Genomic DNA, 18,161 nt, shown 5'->3' with positions numbered 1-18,161 from the left:
TTTTAACACGTCGGGTTCGCGAAATGAACAGTGAAAAAGATGCATTTGCACTAGTGGGAATGTTTTATCGGTTATGACATTAACATTGAATGGTATAACTGAGCTCTGCGTGTTAATTCCGTCGCGCTCCGAACGACCCCGGCAGACGAGCGCGTCATTTCGAGGTGACATCGGCGTGACGAGGTCGAGGGGTTCGCCAATCGCGGCCCTCGCTTTCAGACCGCGGCTGAATCGCAGTCCTGGCTTTCGTTGACGTTAGCAGCTGGCCGTTACGGTGTATAGATACATTCCCTGTAGGACATAATGAACACACACACACACACACACACACACACGGGTCATAGTGAAGGTCGCGGTCGGGGTCACGGGGTGGCGGGTCACTTGGTCGGAGGTTTGTACGGCTCCAGAAGCTGCTTGGAGAAGGTGTTGACCTTCTCTGCACCCCGGACTTCGTGAGGCAGCAGGGGCAGCTTCACTATGTGGAAGTCTTCATACAGGTCCTCCATCTGAGAGCAAGACACAGACACACACACACACACACACGTCAGCGACTCGTTCGGTTCTACATTTACAGCATTTACCCGACACCCTTATCCAGAGCAACTTACAATCAGTAGTTACAGGGACAGTCCCCCCCTGGAGACACTCAGGGTTAAGTGTCCTGCTCAGGGACACGATGGTAGTAAGTGGGGTTTGAACCTGGGTTCATAGGCGAGTGTGTTACCCCACTAGGCTACACCCCACGACCTAACCAATTAATGAACCGGGTGAGAGGTAAAGGGGCGGAGCTTCGCTTTATTATCCACGCATCCCACCGGTTCTTCCGGCACTACTTTTTAACTAGAACATCGCAGAGCGACGTCGGTACGACATGGTCCATTACGTTTACGATTACGAGACCCAGCTGATCAGGATTTACGCACCTGGTCCAGGTACTTGGACTGGATCTTGTGACGGGCCTCGCACATCTTGCAGGGCCTGTCTCCGTCGGGGAAGACCAGCTGGTTGACGATGATGTTGTGCGTGTCGATGCTGCACTTGGCCAGTTCCTGGATCAGCCGCTCCGTCTCGTACAGCGAGAGGAACTCGGCGATGCACACGCAGATGAACGTGGTCTGCTCCTGCGGGGACAGGCGATTATTAAGAGGCCGGTTCCACCCGGCAGGGACACGCCCGCCTGTGTGTGTGTGTGTGCGTGCTGACCGGGTCCTTGAACTGTTCGCTGACCGAGCGGATGACCGGCAGCGTCTCCTCCAGCTTGGACGCCAGCTGGTCCGCATTCATGTCCCCGAGGCCGAGCATATTACACATCTGGAGACGGAACACGGACACGTCACAAAACCAGACAACGCGGATCACACTACAGGAAGTGGACGAGCAGGACAGCGGTGGCCTGGCGGGTAATCAGGTTGCAGGTTCCAACCGCCAAGGTGCCACTGAGGTCCCCACACACTGCTCCCCGGGCGCCTGTCACGGTGTCCACTGCTCACTGAGGTCCCCACACACTGCTCCCCGGGCGCCTGTCACGGTGTCCACTGCTCACTGAGGTCCCCACACACTGCTCCCCGGGCGCCTGTCACGGTGTCCACTGCTCACTGAGGTCCCCACACACTGCTCCCCGGGCGCCTGTCATGGTGTCCACTGCTCACTGAGGTCCCCACACACTGCTCCCCGGGCGCCTGTCATGGTGTCCACTGCTCACTGAAGTCCCCACACACTGCTCCCCGGGCGCCTGTCATGGTGTCCACTGCTCACTGAGGTCCCCACACACTGCTCCCCGGGCGCCTGTCATGGTGTCCACTGCTCACTGAGGTCCCCACACACTGCTCCCCGGGCGCCTGTCAGGGGTGTCCACTGCTCACTGAGGTCCCCACACACTGCTCCCCCGGGCGCCTGTCATGGTGTCCACTGCTCACTGAGGTCCCCACACACTGCTCCCCGGACGCCTGTCATGGTGTCCACTGCTCACTGAGGTCCCCACACACTGCTCCCCGGACGCCTGTCCTGGTGTCCACTGCTCACTGAGGTCCCCACACACTGCTCCCCAGGCGCCTGTCATGGTGTCCACTGCTCACTGAGGTCCCCACACACTGCTCCCCGGGCGCCTGTCAGGGTGTCCACTGCTCACTGAGGTCCCCGGGCGCCTGTCATGGTGTCCACTGCTCACTGAGGTCCCCTTGATGAAGGCACCGTCCCCACACACTGCTCCCCCTACCATGGTGCCCACTGCTCACCAAGGGCGACGGCTAAATACAGAGGACACGTTTCACCGCGTCACCGTGTGCTGTGCTGCGTATTACAATGACACTAATAACCTGTACGAATCGTAATATGTATTATACATGACGTCTAGCGTTGACTTGCATTAGCCAACCTCACCAGCATGTGGTCTCCCAGGGGGTCTGAGGATCAGTCAGGCCACCCCACACCATTACTGACCCACTGCCTAACCGGTCATGCAGGAGGATGTTGCAGGCAGCAGAACGTTCTCCATGGAGTCTGTTTCTGACCGTTTGAGCAGACACATGTACATTTGGGGCCTGCTGGAGGTCATTTTGCAGGACTCTGGCAGGTAGATAGTGGTCCTGCTGCTGTGTTTTTGTCCCTCCTACAGGCTCCTCCGCGTCTCCTGATGTACTGGCCTGTCTCCTGGTAGCACGTCCAAGCTCTGGACACTACGCTGACAGACACAGCAAACCTTCTTGCCACAGCTTGTATTGATGTTCCATCCTGGATGAGCTGCACTACCTGGGCCACTTGTGTGGGTTCTAGACTCCGCCTCCGGCTACCAGTAGAGTGGAAACACCACCAGCCTTCAAAAGTGACCAAAACATCAGCCAGAAAGCACAGGAAGTGAGAAGTGGTCTATGGTCCCCTAATTGCCTATAATTTCCACCTGATCTCTAGTCCATTTGCACAACAGCATGTGAAATTGACTGTCAATCAGGGTGGACATTTTGATTTCACTGCACACACTGAAATGTGTCCTCTGTATTTAACCATCACCCTGAGTGAGCAGTGGGCGGCCATGACAGGCGCCCGGGGAGCAGTGTGTGGGGACGGTGCTTTGCTCAGTGGTACCTTGGCAGATCGGGATTCGAACCGGCAACCTTCTGATTACGGGTCCACTTCCTTAACCTCTAGGCCACCGCTGGCCAAAAAAAAGTAGTGTTGACTGGGCTTTTTGCTGCTCCTGGACTGGGGATTAAACTGCACATCAGAACATCAGGACTTCGCCAACATAAGACATTTCTAATGCAACACAACTCATAACTTTGTTGTATTCATTGGCTATTCAACTCACGACTGATTGTTTATAGGTTTGTCAGATGATCATATTGTTTATGAATGCTGTAAATGTAAACGCATCAGTCCGTGTGACTGATTTGAATTATTTCGATATTTAAATTACCTGCGATATGAAGGGGCTGATTTGGTTCTTGATCTGCATCAGGCGGCCCAGTCCCCGCTCCACAATGGTGGGGAAGTTGAGGAGGCGGAGCGTGTGTCCAGTGGGGGCGGTGTCAAACACGACCACGGAGAAATTCATGCCCTTCACTAACCTACAGGGGTGGCAAATGGAAGAGATGAGAATGCAACGCAGCAGAAAACCTTTAAAAAAAAAACAGGTTCACAGTTTGATGCTGTAGATCGATCACAAGTACTGTACAATGTCCGGTCCAGGGGTACAATTCTCGCTGAGGGTGCAAGAGGTCCTGGGTTCGAATCCCGGACGAGCCCTATTAGAAGTTCTAACAGTGTTGAATACCTGCTACCACTAATACTTTCTAGTGCAACTCTATTAATTTGTTAGGGTGGTAGTAGCCTAGCAGGTAACACACTGGCCTGTGACCTAGAAGACCCAGGTTCAAACCCCACTTACTACCATTGTGTCCCTGAGCAAGACACTTTACCCTAAGTGTCTCCAGTAACTACTGATTGTAAGTCACTCTGGATAAAGGTGTCTGAAAAATGCTGTAAATGTCAGTTTATTTCTTAGGGCTCGTCCAGATGAGGACGCGTTTCTCTGTTTGTTGGTTTCTAAAAAAGCTACGTGTTATCAGAAAAGTTGTTGTCCACACGGAGAGAACGTCCCGAGCGCTGTTTTAACCCCCTCCACACCTGTAGGTGGCGCTGTAACCCCCCGCTCTCCTTGTTAGAACATCCCAAGTGCTGTTTTAACCCCCCTCCACACCTGTAGGTGGCGCTGTAACCCCCCGCTCTCCTTGTTAGAACATCCCGAACGCTGTTTTAACCCCCCTCCACACCTGTAGGTGGCGCTGAAACCCCCTACTGTCCTTGTTAGAACATCCCAAGCGATGTTTAAACCCCCCTCCACACCTGTAGGTGGCGCTGTAACCTCCCGCTCTCCTTGTTAGAACGTCCCGAACGCTGTTTTAACCCCCCTCCACACCTGTAGGTGGCGCTGTAACCCCCTGCTGTCCTTGTTAGAACATCCCAAGCGATGTTTAAACCCCCCTCCACACCTGTAGGTGGCGCTGTAACCCCCGCTCTCCTTTTTAACCCCCCTCCACAACCTGTAGGTGGCGCTGTAACCCTCCCGCCTCTCTTGTTAGAACGTCCCGAACGCTGTTTTAACCCCCCTCCACACCTGTAGGTGGCGCTGTAACCCCCTGCTGTCCTTGTTAGAACATCCCAAGCGATGTTTAAACCCCCCTCCACACCTGTAGGTGGCGCTGTAACCCCCGCTCTCCTTGTTAGAACATCCCGAGCGCTGTTTTAACCCCCCTCCAGACCTGTAGGTGGTGCTGTAACCCCCCGCAGTCCTTGTTAGAACATCCCGAACGCTGTTTTAACCCCCCTCCACCCCTGTAGGTGGCGCTGAAACCCCCTACTGTCCTTGTCAGAACGTCCCGAACGCTGTTTTAACCCCCCTCCACACCTGTAGGTGGCACTGTAACCCCCTGCTCTCCTTGTTATAACGTCCCGAGCGCTGTTTTAACCCCCCTCCACACCTGTAGGTGGCGCTGTAACCCCCCGCAGTCCTTGTTAGAACGTCCCGAACGCTGTTTTAACCCCCCTCCACACCTGTAGGTGGCGCTGTAACCCCCACTCTCCTTGTTGTATGTAAAGTGAAGTGATTGTCACACATGATACACAGCAGCACAGCACACAGTGCACACAGTGAAATTTGTCCTCTGCATTTAACCATTACCCTTGGTGAGCAGTGGGCACCATGACAAGCGCCCGGGGAGCAGTGTGTGGGGACGGTGCTTTGCTCAGTGGCACCTCAGTGGTACCTTGGCAGATCGGGATTCGAACCAGCAACCTTCTGATTACGGGGCCGCTTCCTTAACCACTAGGCCACCACTGCCCAAAAATGTATCCTCACCCTTGGTGAGCAGTGGGCGGCCATGACAGGCGCCCGGGGAGCAGTGTGTGGGCACGGTGCTTTGCTCTGTGGCACCTTGGCGGATCGGGATTCGAACCGGCAACCTGATTACGGGGCCTCTTCCTTAACTGCAAGGCCACCACTGCCTCTGTATGTAGTCACGTTTGAGGTTGGGCGGATACGTCAGCCGCTCTGACGTCCACACGGATACGCGGAATTGAGAGATTCACTCTGTAACCCGTTTTAGAAAATAACTGCTCGGCGTACCCTGAAACGGCGCCTCCGTGTGGACGAAAGGCCGGATCAAACTGAAACGGTCCCGTTTCAGAGGAAACGGTTCTCGTGTGGACGGGGCCTTAATGAACTTGTCTGAAGACGAGTGTAATTCCGACCTCATGACCTCGGCGTAGCTCATGGCCTCGTCGATGCCGGGGAACGCACTCATGGCCTCCTGCAGCATCTTTTTGCCCATGCTCAGCATGTTGTCTTCCTCAAAGAACTCGTCCGGCAGCTCGGCCACGCCCAGGCTCGGGTCGATCTCCTGCATGGTGAAGCAGAAGGAGGTCACACTTTCAAGCCGAACCCTCGTTCGACAGCACCAGAAAGTGACTGAGCTCCACTCACCATGGCAAAGAGGTTGTCGTAACCCTTGACCTTGGTGGGAACCTTGGAGAACTTCTGGTCGAAGGCATCTGAGATGTTGTGTGCTGGGTCGGTGGAGATGATGAGGACACTCTCCCTCACTGCAGCCAGCTGCACCGCCAGACTACAACTGGAGAGACGCGTGGCATGTTATAAAAGGAGGTGGGGCCTGACAGTTACTTTCTAATCCATTTACATCAGATAACATTTTACTGTGTGTAGGGCTGAACGATCTATTGAATTCGAGCCAAATTCGCAATTTGAATAAACAATCCAATCACGTGGCGCTGATGTCCCTGTATGACAGTCGTGATCACCAATCAGCAAGCAACTCAGTTCATATTTCATTCTGCTTCACCGTTTAGAGAGCGGTGATGATCTGGAATTTTCCCCTTATGACATCATAAGGGGAAAGGTAACCTCCCATTTCTCATGGTTTTCCCGCCCAGAGAATTTCCCGGCCCCTCCCCTAAACCATTATCTCCAACGTCCGTTATGGCTTCCAAACGTGTGAAGCTTTGCAGTTGCTCGGTGATTGGGTGTAAAAATGAACACAAAGTAGTCATGCGAGACTTTTATTTTATTCTGGAATAACGTCGACACGACTTCCTGTCTGAGCCAATTATCGTGGTTGGTGAACGGTGTTGTCGACGTCATTTCCGCGAACGCCCCCTCAACTTTACAACGGTCTCTGTCCCCTAATACTGTATCTAAAGCAAAAAATTAATATTGGGATATGGGACCTTTAAAATCGTTCAGCCCTATTTGTGTGGACCAATAAAGCCACCACACACTTTACACCCGTGTAAAATATGTCGTGTAACTACCAGTAAACAGCTGCCACGTTACATCGGAGAACGATGTCGGTACACGCGATAAATCTCGTATCGTCGGGCCGGATAAAACGGCTCTGCTCTTCCACTCGCCGGAGTCGCATGAATGGTGCTAACAGGCTAGCCGAGGCCGCCGCGCCGAGCCGCGCCGCGCTTTACCTGCACGTCGTCTTCCCCACGCCGCCTTTTCCTCCGACGAAAATCCACTTGAGGGACTTCTGCTCGATGATGTTTTTCAGCGTCGGCTCCAGGGGCTCGACGTCAGGCGCATCCTCGAATTCCTCGTCTAACACCGCCGCCATCTTGCGCGCTGCAGGGACGGACCACTAAGGCGAATCGCGATCCGCTCGTGTCATGAGCAGGAAGTCCGCCATCTTGGCTCAGACCGGGCCTCCGGAACAGCGCCTGCGTGGGGCCGGCAGAACCAAAATGGCGTCCTGACGCGCGCAGTTTCACATGGGAACGGATCTACAGACCCAAGCAGTCAAATCCAGAATGTTCTAGAATTACGTCAAAATGTTTGTAAACAATGTAAAAGTACAGAAAATAACCATGAAACTACCATGCAATTAGCTTTAGTCATTATTGAGGATTTAAAAAAAACTTTTATAAGTTGCACTGTAATTAATTTTGCATTAAAATGGAAAATTTAAACCGTTGCCGCATTGCACATGCAAAAAAGAAAACGCAAAGTCTGTTTGAAAGAATTTGGCATCCACCTTTATTGTGGCATGTATTGTCCTAAAAGCTATGCAATTACCTAATTTACACAGAGAAGGACAAATTCAATGGCGATTATGACTTAAACCGAGCCCTCGGCCCAGGGTACAAGTGCTCTGAAATCAAACTCAGATTAAAAGAAAAATGAGGATTAGATGAGAAAGAACAGCATCTCAGTATCCGTTTATTATTCCCAAGTCCTGTACAGAAAACCAGCATGTAGGACACTCTTCCGGGAGGCGGAGGGAATATAAATGAGTTACAGCACACACAATGTCAATGAATCTGCCATTGTTATTATTTCGTTTTAATCTAGATTGTGCTCTTGTAAAGTAAGTAGGTATTCTCCACAGCAGATCACATCACAGGATTACTGATGGGGCTGCAGGAACATCTACAGGAGAAGATGAGCAGCAGCTCCAGAGGACATGACGCATTGTAAACATGGGAACTCTACAGTGTTTCGTTGTCTTGGATGAGGACTGGAAAGGGAGATGGAGGTTTTCACAAGCCATTGGTTTAAGCTACTCGGCGTCTTGAGAGAAGGTGCACAAACACGTACAGATTATCGGTCAAGGCAACGTTCACCAGCAGAAGATGTACACAGATTTGTTCACGTGAGCATCCTTAATTTAATCAGAAATACACAAAAAAGAAAGAAAGATGATCTTGGCATGCTATACACCGGTTTAGGCCGCCCGAGGGCCGACTGATTTCTGTGATTGCATCGGTGTGAAGGGCCCCGTGCCGCCAGATCAACGCCTGAACCTACCTCGAGCCCGCACGCGTGCGGATTAACCCGCCAAGACCAGGCGCATCATCTGCACCTTTCAGCTCCAAAGCTTCTCCATGTAAAGCCGAATGAGACGTGAACGAGTTCTGCATTCCACACAGTTGACTACGTTTCCCAAGATGCACCACACTTTCACAGCGAGTCACGGACCTCGAGAGCGATGGTGGAACTGGAGACGCCTGGTCTTAAGAGGTTAAGCTTTGTTGGCCGAGGTCATAGTTCACATAAGACTCGATGTAAAATGTGCGGGGAATAACGTCGCGGCATCGGGCCGCGTCAGTTGGTCTCGTAGGTGGACAGCAGCGCGGCGTCGACCGGCTCCATGCAGGACGGGCAGGTGAAGGAGCGCATGAGCCAGGCGTCGATGCAGTCCACGTGGTAGGTGTGCATGCAGGGCAGGAACCGGACGGGGTCGCCGTACTCGAAGTCCATCATGCAGATGACGCACCTGGACAGAGAGAGACGAGAGAAACGTGAAGGGGACGTGAAGGGGCGGAGAGGGCGGAGGAAGGGGGCGGCGCTCACTCCTTGATCTTCTTGTCGGACGGCTCGGTGCCCGGCTGGAAGAGGCCGCGGGGCAGGTGCTGGATGAGGCCGATGCGCTGGGCGATGCGGACCTGCTCCTCCTCGGTCAGCTGCGTGGCAAGGCGTGGCTGGCTGGGCGTGGGGTGGTACACGGGCACCTGGACGCGCTCCTGCGCACCAACGCACGGGTTACTAGCCGTCAACTGCGTACGTTCGCACCGGTTATTGTGCACAAACTCGAAAACAGGGTGGCAGTAGCCTAGTAGGTGACACTATCATTGTGTCCCTGAGCAAGACACTTAACCCTGAGGTTATCAGACGCCCTTATCCAGCGTGACTTACAGTCAGTAGTTACAGGGACAGTCCCCCCTGGAGACACTCAGGGTTAAGTGTCCTGCTCAGGGACACGATGGTAGTAAGTGGGGTTTGAACCTAGGTCTTCTGGTTAATAGTCAGTAGTTACAGGGACAGTCCCCCCCTGGAGACACTCAGGGTTAAGTGTCCTGCTCAGGGACACGATGGTAGTAAGTGGGGTTTGAACCTGGGTCTTCTGGTTCATAGTAAGTAGTTACAGGGACAGTCCCCACTGGAGACACTCAGGGTTAAGTGTCCTGCTCAGGGACACGATGGTAGTAAGTGGGGTTTGAACCTAGGTCTTCTGGTTAATAGTCAGTAGTTACAGGGACAGTCCCCCCCTGGAGACACTCAGGGTTAAGTGTCCTGCTCAGGGACACGATGGTAGTAAGTGGGGTTTGAACCTGGGTCTTCTGGTTCATAGTAAGTAGTTACAGGGACAGTCCCCCCTGGAGACACTCAGGGTTAAGTGTCCTGCTCAGGGACACGATGGTAGTAAGTGGGGTTTGAACCTAGGTCTTCTGGTTAATAGTCAGTAGTTACAGGGACAGTCCCCCCCTGGAGACACTCAGGGTTAAGTGTCCTGCTCAGGGACACGATGGTAGTAAGTGGGGTTTGAACCTGGGTCTTCTGGTTCATAGTAAGTAGTTACAGGGACAGTCCCCACTGGAGACACTCAGGGTTAAGTGTCCTGCTCAGGGACACGATGGTAGTAAGTGGGGTTTGAACCTAGGTCTTCTGGTTAATAGTCAGTAGTTACAGGGACAGTCCCCCCCTGGAGACACTCAGGGTTAAGTGTCCTGCTCAGGGACACGATGGTAGTAAGTGGGGTTTGAACCTGGGTCTTCTGGTTCATAGTAAGTAGTTACAGGGACAGTCCCCACTGGAGACACTCAGGGTTAAGTGTCCTGCTCAGGGACACGATGGTAGTAAGTGGGGTTTGAACCCGGGTCTTCAGGTTTATAGGCGAGTGTGTTACCCGCTAGGCTACTACCACCCACGTTTAGTCCCCGTCCGCACCTGGTAAGGCGGCGGCGGCGGCTCGCCGGGCAGGCTGGCTCCCTCCGACTCGTTGAGAAGCGACAGGTCATCGGCCCCCTGCGACGACAGGCAGTTCCCCATCGCGGCGGGACCTCACGACGGACGGGCAGGCGGCCCTCCCTCCCTCCCTCACGCTGCAGGCGGCGTCCACCGCCGACGCTCCGCGTAAACCGGCGGGAATTACCAGCTTTTCAGACGAAGCCCTCTGACGGATCCATGCCTCCATCGGCTGTGTTTACAAACTGTCGGGCGGTGCACTGTGGGTAATGTATGCCGCGTGTGTCGGCTCGACCAATGGACGGGCGTTTTGCGCACCACGTGACCAAACGCGGAAGCGCCGCCTAGAGTTGTGAACTTCGCCCTGAAAACCCCGCATACTCCAGTCCAGTCGGTGACGGTAATGCACCATTAAATGGTGCCAACCGCCATAAAACACCAGAAGAAGAAGAAGAAGAAGAAGCAGTAGTAGAATGAAAACCCCGCAGCAGCAGACGCTTCACGTCCACAGCCGCGAATCACGGACTGTAAGTCACCTGCGAGATGAAGGGCGTTTTAAGGGACTTTTTCCTCAATGTATGGTCCTCATGTTCTGCAGGTGGAAGAGAAGATGGAGGTGGATAAGGGGGTCGAGATCCTGCAGTATGCTTCTGATAAGAAATATCACACACATTACGAGAAGGTAGGGTAGATGTTCCTCCTGTTTCTTCTTGGAATGATGGGCCCGGAACGGTGACTTCCTCTTGTCTTTCATCTCCAGGACGGAACCCCTCCTCCACCACCACCTCTCCCGCCTCCGGTGGTCCCCACGACCCCGAGGCAGACGGCCACAGCGTCACTGCCACGCCCAACCCACGCCGCCATCCCCATCCCTCCTCACGAGGAGTCCCCGGCGAGGTAAACCACCGTTCACCACCATCACTGCCTTCTGGTCCCACTTGGGGTTCCCTGCCTTCTGGTTATTTTCATCTTCTCGGAAGGTTAAAGGTCAACCCAGCAGGAGAACTGTAGTGGAATTCGTATGGATTCACATGAATTGTTGTTTACTCGTTATTCCTGTTTGACTTTCCTTTCCGGAGCAGCGCTGACCTTTCTACACATGCAGATGGTGAAGATGCAGCAGGTGAGTGGCACACACACACACACACACACACACACACACACACATTGTACAGTAGTAGATGTGGAAAATGTAGATGTGTTTAAAGAGCGAGTGAACCGACCGACCGCGATGCTGATGGAATGGAGTCGTACGTGTTCAGTATTTAGCAGAACCTTCGTAGCTGATGAACGTCTGAAGCGTGAACACGTCTTCTGCTCGGGTTTGTGATGAATAAAGGACGTTGTGTTTGCCACAGTCTCCATTCTACATCTTCAGGCGTCACAGTAGAACCGCCAGCTGTCTGCGTTCCGGAGATTCGAGACGTTCATCAGTCACATGCATAGTTACAGTAGTACAAGTCGCGGTGAAATGCATCCCGAACCACTCTGCTTTGTGAAGTGATTGTGAAACCCTGCAGCACAGCACATGGTGACACAGTGAAACGTGTCCTCTGTATTTAACAGTCATCCTGGGTGAGCAGTGTGTGGGGATGTTACCTTCATCAAGGGGCGGGTCGGGATTCGAACCGGCAACCCTCTGATTACGGGGCCGCTTCCTTAACCGCTAGGCCCCAGTCCTCTGTGGACTGTGCATAGTTAAGTATTAAATAGAATGAAATGGGAAGAAGGCTAGTAAAATGCGATAGGAGAATGCTCTAATGCAAGCAAGTTATTATGTTTATTGAAAGTGAAGTGATTGTCACTTGTGATACACAGCAGCACACGGTGCACACAGTGAAATTGTGCTCTGCATTTAACCCATCACCCTGCGTGAGCAGTGGGCAGCCATGTTTTGCCCCTTTGGACTGAACCTGGACATGTTCAGACCACACCAGGTCTTCTAAGATGTGGACACCCAGGTACTGCTCATCATCTCGACTGGAGTGCTACTGATGTTGAGGGGCTTGTAGTCCAGTTGCTGTCTCCTGCTGAAGTCCACCATCAGCTGTTTGGTGTTGCTGACGGTCAGCTGGAGGTGGTTCTCCTGACATCATGACGCAAATTTCTCTACCTCTTCCATGTAGGTCGTCTCGTCGTCGTTTGAGATTAAGCCCATCACCACCGTGTCATCGGGAAACTTGAGTCTCTCCAACACCTTTGTGACTGCCGATGTTAGTGCAACAGTCATTCGAGCTCGAGGGCTTTCTGCATTACCTTTCCAGCATTTACCAGACGCCCTTATCCAGAGCGACTTACAATCAGTAGTTACAGGGACAGGTCCTCCCTAGAGACACTCAGGTTTAAGTGTCTTGCTCAGGGACACGATGGTAGTAAGTGGGGTTTGAACCTGGGTCTTCTGGTTCACAGACGAGTTTTAATCCTTAAAAAAAGGATTAAATATTTAGTAATAAAGTATTTTCATGTTGTTACATCTCATCTCTAGCCTCTGGTTTACCAGCTTTTATTCTGAAATGTGTGTTTCCGTGTGTGAAATGTCCCCTGTGGAACAGGTCCTGCTCTGGTGGAGGCTGAACCGACTGAGGTAAGAGTTCCAACACTGTTACTAACGTCCCAGAACGTCCCAGAACCTCAGCTCGTAGGTGTGGGATAAATCTGGATGAATTGTTAATACACTAACGTACGGTGTCTGTGTTTCAAGTCAAGTCAAGTCAAGTCGAGTCAACTTTATTGTCAATTCTGCCACATGTACAGGACATGCAGAGAATTGAAATTACGTTACTCTCTGACCCATAAGAATAACATTAAATACAAAAACAGTAACAGTAACGAATACAGAGTATAAATACAATTTAAAAAGAAAGGCACAATATACAATTTTAAAAACACCATATACAAATAAGGGCACATGGTGGAGAGTGCAACATCAGGAGAGTGCAAAAACCAATAGTGCAACAGAGTTTTTAGTTTAAAGTGACGAAGTGAAAGTGAGGTAGATGGCAGACCAGAGCTGCACAGAGTGACTGGTGCACAGAGGCACATTTACACGTCGTTATTTCCCGTGCAGGTCGTCCCCACCCCACCAGTGCAGGAGACGACACCCACGTCAACATATCTGCCCAGCATGGACACTGACACACAGGGTGAGTGAAGACACACACACACACACCGTCTGAAAGCCCGCATCCGACTCCAGATGCCCTACACCCGCCCTGTCAGTAGGAGGCGCTGTCAAACAGGCGAGGGTGTGACTTTCCAGACCCCGCCCCCTTCATTGTAAAACACAATATTCAGTTTAATAGACAACTTTTTTTTATATCTAAGTCATTTGTACCTTGCGGCATAAAACGAAGGGTAGGAAAGCAGGATCACGCCAGCTTCATCATGGGTGCCTGGACAAGGACACCAGAATCTGTCTTGTGTCCAGCATAACACGCTTGTTTGGAAACCATCTTAGCCTTGTACGTCACCAAGGTTTAAAGTGGGACACAGTTGTTTTCTGACTGTTCCACGACCAAAGGTGAAACATGTGGATAGTCCGGGCCTACACATTTCTTCCCTCTACAACACGCAACGCATGTCATCATAGACCTCGCAGATTATAGTGGATAATGCACGTTAGTAGGAGGTGCTGTCAAACAGACGAGCGTGTGACTTTCCAGATCCCGCCCCCTTCCCTGTAGTGATCATCAACACATTCATGTACTGTGTCGACGTGTTCGCTGGACAATTAAACAATTGCATTGTAAAACACAATATTCAGTTTCATAGACAATTTTTTTATATTTGTTAATAACTCTTGTTTTAAGTCATGTGTACTTTGCGGCATAAAACCTTAAGCAAATTAATGTCCATTAGCTGAATAAGCGTAATAATTTTAAGTACGTAACAACTGTGGCGGTGCAGGGGGGTTTAAGTCCACATTACACAAGATAACTATTTAGAGGGTTTTACCGCGGGGGGGGCGGAGTAAAAAAAAAAAAAAAAAAAGATTAGTTCACCAGGCAGGTGGTGGCCTAGCGGTTAAGGAAGCGGCCCCGTAGAGGCTGCCGGTTCGAATCCCGACCCGCCAAGGTGCCACTGAGGTGCCACTGAGCAAAGCACCGTCCCCACACACTGCTCCCCGGGCGCCTGTCATGGTGCCCACTGCTCACTCAGGGTGATGGTTAAATACAGAGGACATGTTTCACTGTGTGCACCGTGTGGTGTGCTGCTGTGTATCACATGTGACAATCACTTCACTTCGTTCAGTGCATGGTGGGAGAAGCCTGTGACAAAGCTGTAATTGTGCCTAAAAACGACCACAGTCATAAGGATGGGATAGGTACTATAGACCCGAGCTCGACTAAAACGATAGAAACCGAATCCGACCAGGCCCGTAGGCTGTGGCCGTGTTGCCGTGACAAACACGTTTTAGTAAAAATCAACTGAATGGTTTAATTCTCCTGTCCTGTGGTATGCTGTGTAACTATCTTCTTGGTGAATTGGGCTCAATGAGTGATTCGTTCACTGGACGTACTCCCCGCTGTACATACGGTGCAGGATTGACTCTTGTCAGGCAGATGGACGCACCAATGGGACTGTCCTTTGCTCGAGTGTTTTGTTTGTTTCCAGGCCCAACCAGTTAATTGTGTAGCGAAAAAAGATTCGTACCAAAGCCTCTGGTGATTCTACGTCGAATTTTAAGAGCTTTTATTCTGAAATGTGTGTTTCCGTGTGTGAAATGTCCCTGTATGTCCTCTGTGGAACAGGTCCTGCTCTGGTGGAGGCTGAACTGACTGAGGTAAGAGTTCCAACACTGTTACTAACGTCCCAGAACGTCCCAGAACCTCAGCTCGTAGGTGGGGGTGTGAGTAGGTGTCTGATAAATCTGGATGAATTGTTAATAACTAATGTACGGTGTCGACGTGTTTCAGGCACATTTAAACGTTGTTATTTCCTGTGCAGGTCGTCCCCACCCCACCAGTGCAGGAGACGAGACCCACGTCAACACATCTGCCCAGCATGGACACTCATAAACAGGGTGAGTGAAGACACTCAGGACCACACCCTTCCATGTCTTCTCTAAAGATCTTCACAACTAGGGCTGAACCATCACAATTTGAATAAACGGAGCCTCTGCTCCATCAGGGAGGATATTAGGGTTGCTGCGGGACACGTGCGCAGACATGCTGGGTTTGGTTGGAGACGGGCGGTGGGCGAGAGGTGAGGCCATTGGGGATGCAGGCAGAAGAGGGGCAGCTGCAGTGGGGCTCCGCGGGGGCGGGGTTTATAAACGCCTGGTAAGACTGTATCATGGTGTTGTAGGTCTTGGTACACTCAGACACGGATAATATCCCGCTTTGTGTGCGTGTTTTAGAGGGGCAGTGTTGCCAGATCCGGCGCTGAAGTATCGTACCAGCAGCTTAAAATGGTCGTATTCTGAGAAGTTCCTGTATACACTGGGGTGGGAATTTTCCCGTCTGGGGAGCTGCAAATGAAGAAAGTCAATTGAATTTATCCAAGTTTCATTCACCATGTGCATGGGGGGGACTTGCAAGAAGAACTGCCACCGTTAGTTAGTTCACAAGCATATTTACACCACTGTGGGTAACGAAGGGTGGGAAAGCAGAATCACACCACCTTCGTCATGGGCGACTGGACAAGGACTCCAGAATCTGTCTTGTGTCCAGCATAACACGCTTGTTTGGAAACCATCTTAGCCTTGTACGTCACCAAGGTTTAAAGTGAGATACAGTTGTTTTCTGACTGTTCCACGACCAAAGGTGAAACACGTGGAGAGTCCGGGCCTACACATTTCTTCCCTCTACAACACGCAACGCATGTCATCATAGACCTCGCAGATTATAGTGGATAATGCACGTTAGTAAAGACCTTCTCTGGGCAGAACAGAACCGGGGTCTTTCTCCCATTCGTTTCTCTATCCAAGTTTCTGTAGTGTAGTGGTTATCACGTTCGCCTCACACGCGAAAGGTCTTTGTAATCAGAAGGTTGCCGGTTCGAATCCCGATCCGTCAAGGTACCACTGAGGTGCCACTGAGCAAAGCACCGTCCCCACACACTGCTCCCCGGGCGCCTGTCATGGTGCCCACTGCTCACTTGGGGTGTAGAGGACAATTTCACTGTGTGCACTGTGTGCTGTGCTGCTGTGTATCACGTGTGACAATCACTTCACTTTAACTTTCTATGTATGATGTAAAACTGCGTTTAAACCCCTCATTGTTGTTACATCAGGGGTGTCAAACACAATTACACCAGGAGCCAGAACCTATAGGACCTATTGCGTTAAGGAAGCCCACTGAAGCACTGCATTATGGGGCCTGTAGTTTGTTTTTTTTGTGTTATCAGCGCTTCTTATCGCCGGGCCATCGTAATTGATCTGTATTAAATGATCTGGCAGGCCGGATGTAATTGGACTGTGTGTTACGCTGACTGGCTATAAAGGCACTTGAGATGACTGCTCATGAACAGGCCAAGTATGTCTGCGCATTATGGAATTTTTGGAGTAATTCAACACTGACAACCACTCTTGCCATAGAAAGTACAGCACATCCTGTCCCATGTTGGTATGCCAGTCACAGCCATTTTTCAATGTACAGTTATGCTCCGGTTTTTAATAAACATACAGCGAACAATCGTAAATTAAATCGTGATAAATTACGATTTGATTTCTTTCCCAACTTTTGTATTTATTCTCCCTGCTGAAGTAAGTGACTTGAACTAATGTTAATGCAGGTTTGGTGTTATTTTCATGGCCTTGGCTCAGAAATTATAAGTCCTTGTTGTTTGATGCATCTGGTGTATTTGTGTTGCAGGTTGCCCTGGTGACTGATAATGAGGGCGGGGCTGCGCTTTGCCTTGCCGCCCACCACACCCCGCTCCGCCTTCACTTCCGGTGTGAGAGACCAACGCAGCTTGCTGTTCGTCTTCATTTTGTGTGTTGTTTCCCGTTTTTTCATCATTATTCGTTTCACTTTTTTAAAAAAAATGTATAAATCCATTTTTCTTTTTTCAAGGTGTTGTAATTTTTTTGTTATTGCGTTGATTTGTGTTGGCAGGTTCGTTCTTGTCGTATCCTTATACTGGCATGTGACAGATTCAGTCTGAACCAGCTTTAATCCAACTGAAGTGGAGATTTGTAATCACAGTCGTACATTTATTAGCAATATTACTACTGTGTGGCTTGTGTGGTCCGCCATTTGGGGACAATCATCCTGGTGATCAGGATGTCCTGATTTAGTAGTTTTAGATCCCGTGAAGTGGCAGTCATTGTGAGACACTGCAGCGCAGCACACGGTGACACTCGTGTCCTCTGTATTTAACCGTCACCCTTGGTGAGCAGTGGGCACCATGACAGGCCCCCGGGGAGCAGCGTGTGGGGACGGGACCTTCATCGGGACCTCCTATGATGATGGAAATTGCATCTGTACAATAATGCTTCTCAAAATGTGATCATTTTAAGCTGCTGGTACGACACTTCAACATTTAGGATCTGGCAGAACTAGGATCTTCACAATAAACACCACGTGTCCTGCTCTTCAGCAGTGAATTTTCAGTTTAGATTTAAAGACTGAGACTGAGTCTGAGTCCAGATGTGGAAACTCCAATAAATAAACTGGTTATTAAATGTGAAGAACTGAGTGAAACCATTACTGGTGCATGGTGGCCAAACCCTGACAACCTTGATGAAATATGAAACTTGATAATTCACCTTCATCTACATACTTCACGCTCACCCAGTATGTGCTGCCTGGAGACCACGTTCCATGTCCTGGAGACATGTCTTTTAAAGACAGGGTGTGTCTGTGGGAACACAAGACCAATTCTGCATGTACAGCACAGTGTGAGATGAAAACCTTCACAGTTCCATCTACATAATCAATACTGGTGATGAGATTCAATT

At 50.9% G+C, this 18,161-nt stretch overlaps 4 protein-coding genes across 12 annotated transcripts in view; 2 read left to right on the top strand and 2 right to left on the bottom strand.

The window, feature by feature from the left end:
• LOC114785606 (NACHT, LRR and PYD domains-containing protein 12-like) overlaps positions 1-18,161 on the top strand; it is a 438,381-nt gene that overhangs the window by 41,432 nt on the left and 378,788 nt on the right. The gene's annotated exons all lie outside the window — the stretch shown is intronic.
• Positions 45-7,191, bottom strand: get3 (guided entry of tail-anchored proteins factor 3, ATPase). Its single transcript, XM_028972423.1, has 7 exons — positions 6,988-7,191; positions 5,978-6,125; positions 5,746-5,894; positions 3,413-3,563; positions 1,204-1,311; positions 924-1,121; positions 45-506 (listed from the first exon to the last, which is right to left on the bottom strand). Exons 1-7 carry the CDS (start codon positions 7,128-7,130, stop codon positions 378-380), a joined length of 1,026 nt encoding a protein of 341 aa, XP_028828256.1. The 5' UTR covers positions 7,131-7,191; the 3' UTR covers positions 45-377.
• rnf11a (ring finger protein 11a) lies at positions 7,526-10,502 on the bottom strand. The gene is made up of 3 exons (XM_028972534.1): positions 10,241-10,502; positions 8,867-9,036; positions 7,526-8,789 (listed from the first exon to the last, which is right to left on the bottom strand). The coding sequence occupies exons 1-3, from the start codon at positions 10,340-10,342 to the stop codon at positions 8,618-8,620; spliced, it is 444 nt and encodes a 147-aa protein (XP_028828367.1). The 5' UTR covers positions 10,343-10,502; the 3' UTR covers positions 7,526-8,617.
• rad23aa (RAD23 homolog A, nucleotide excision repair protein a) lies at positions 10,496-17,891 on the top strand. 2 transcript variants are annotated; one of them, XM_028972516.1, is made up of 9 exons: positions 10,557-10,785; positions 10,857-10,940; positions 11,019-11,155; positions 11,341-11,381; positions 12,811-12,842; positions 13,326-13,401; positions 15,010-15,041; positions 15,206-15,281; positions 17,074-17,891. In XM_028972516.1, the coding sequence occupies exons 1-9, from the start codon at positions 10,732-10,734 to the stop codon at positions 17,088-17,090; spliced, it is 549 nt and encodes a 182-aa protein (XP_028828349.1). In that variant the 5' UTR covers positions 10,557-10,731; the 3' UTR covers positions 17,091-17,891. The 2 variants fall into 2 exon arrangements, with proteins under 2 accessions (XP_028828350.1, XP_028828349.1); XM_028972517.1 differs by lacking the exons at positions 12,811-12,842; positions 13,326-13,401 and having other exon boundaries at positions 10,496-10,785.

This window comes from Denticeps clupeoides, chromosome 3, assembly GCF_900700375.1.
Source record: "Denticeps clupeoides chromosome 3, fDenClu1.1, whole genome shotgun sequence".
In the NCBI taxonomy this organism is placed as follows: domain Eukaryota; kingdom Metazoa; phylum Chordata; class Actinopteri; order Clupeiformes; family Denticipitidae; genus Denticeps; species Denticeps clupeoides.
The sequence above is the reverse complement of the archived record's forward strand: the minus strand, read 5'-3'. Positions and strand labels throughout refer to the sequence as shown.

What these genes read in the sequence shown, in the direction of transcription:
- get3 (XM_028972423.1), bottom strand. Translation starts at nt 7,130, where the DNA reads ATGGCGGCGGTGTTAGACGAGGAATTCGAGGATGCGCCTGACGTCGAG. An exon ending in GTGGGGAAGACGACGTGCAG is followed by an intron (nt 6,126 to 6,987) that starts GTAAAGCGCGGC and finishes GCGTCTCTCCAG; the next exon opens with TTGTAGTCTGGCGGTGCAGC. An exon ending in ACGACAACCTCTTTGCCATG is followed by an intron (nt 5,895 to 5,977) that starts GTGAGTGGAGCT and finishes TTCACCATGCAG; the next exon opens with GAGATCGACCCGAGCCTGGG.
- rnf11a (XM_028972534.1), bottom strand. Translation starts at nt 10,342, where the DNA reads ATGGGGAACTGCCTGTCGTCGCAGGGGGCCGATGACCTGTCGCTTCTC. An exon ending in CGCCGCCGCCGCCTTACCAG is followed by an intron (nt 9,037 to 10,240) that starts GTGCGGACGGGG and finishes GTTGGTGCGCAG; the next exon opens with GAGCGCGTCCAGGTGCCCGT. An exon ending in TCCGACAAGAAGATCAAGGA is followed by an intron (nt 8,790 to 8,866) that starts GTGAGCGCCGCC and finishes CTCTCTGTCCAG; the next exon opens with GTGCGTCATCTGCATGATGG.
- rad23aa (XM_028972516.1), top strand. Translation starts at nt 10,732, where the DNA reads ATGAAAACCCCGCAGCAGCAGACGCTTCACGTCCACAGCCGCGAATCA. An exon ending in ACAGCCGCGAATCACGGACT is followed by an intron (nt 10,786 to 10,856) that starts GTAAGTCACCTG and finishes CATGTTCTGCAG; the next exon opens with GTGGAAGAGAAGATGGAGGT. An exon ending in TGGAGGCTGAACCGACTGAG is followed by an intron (nt 12,843 to 13,325) that starts GTAAGAGTTCCA and finishes TTTCCCGTGCAG; the next exon opens with GTCGTCCCCACCCCACCAGT.